The sequence below is a fragment of the Calidris pugnax genome, unplaced genomic scaffold, assembly GCF_001431845.1.
Source record: "Calidris pugnax isolate Ruff unplaced genomic scaffold, ASM143184v1 scaffold100, whole genome shotgun sequence".
NCBI classification, from domain to species: domain Eukaryota; kingdom Metazoa; phylum Chordata; class Aves; order Charadriiformes; family Scolopacidae; genus Calidris; species Calidris pugnax.
The window spans coordinates 137,782-138,118 of NW_015090826.1; the positions used below are offsets into that span (position 1 = coordinate 137,782).

Here is a 337-nt window from a genome sequence, read left to right on the forward strand (position 1 = left end):
TAGTAGAGCTCCGGGTTCATCCAGTCGTGGGACTCATCTGTAGGATTGAGTTAAGGAGAAAGCGGGGGGGAGGGGGGAGGGGGGGAAAGGGGAGGAAAAGGTTAAAAATAGAAAAAGCCCGCCCGGAGAAGGATACAGTCGCCCAGCGTGACGTGATCCTTGAAGATGGTGTACCTGTGGGGATGGAAAACACCGTTATCGGGGGGGGTGGTACTGTTTCCAGCGCCCAGTATAACCGGGGGAGGAACGGGAGCCGTTGGGATCACAGAATCCCAGAATCTTCTAGGTTGGAAGGGACCTTAAAGATCATCTTGTCCAACCATCAACCTAATTTTGA

General features: G+C 53.1%; 1 protein-coding gene across 1 annotated transcript in view; it reads right to left on the reverse strand.

The window, feature by feature from the left end:
* Positions 1-64: 64 nt before the first annotated feature.
* Positions 65-337, reverse strand: part of UBL5 (ubiquitin like 5) — a 2,104-nt gene continuing 1,831 nt past the window's right edge. The window contains exon 4 of the mRNA XM_014940208.1: positions 65-174. Within this exon, the coding sequence (XP_014795694.1) occupies positions 102-174 (73 nt within the window). The 3' untranslated portion in view covers positions 65-101. The remainder of the gene's footprint in view (positions 175-337) is intronic.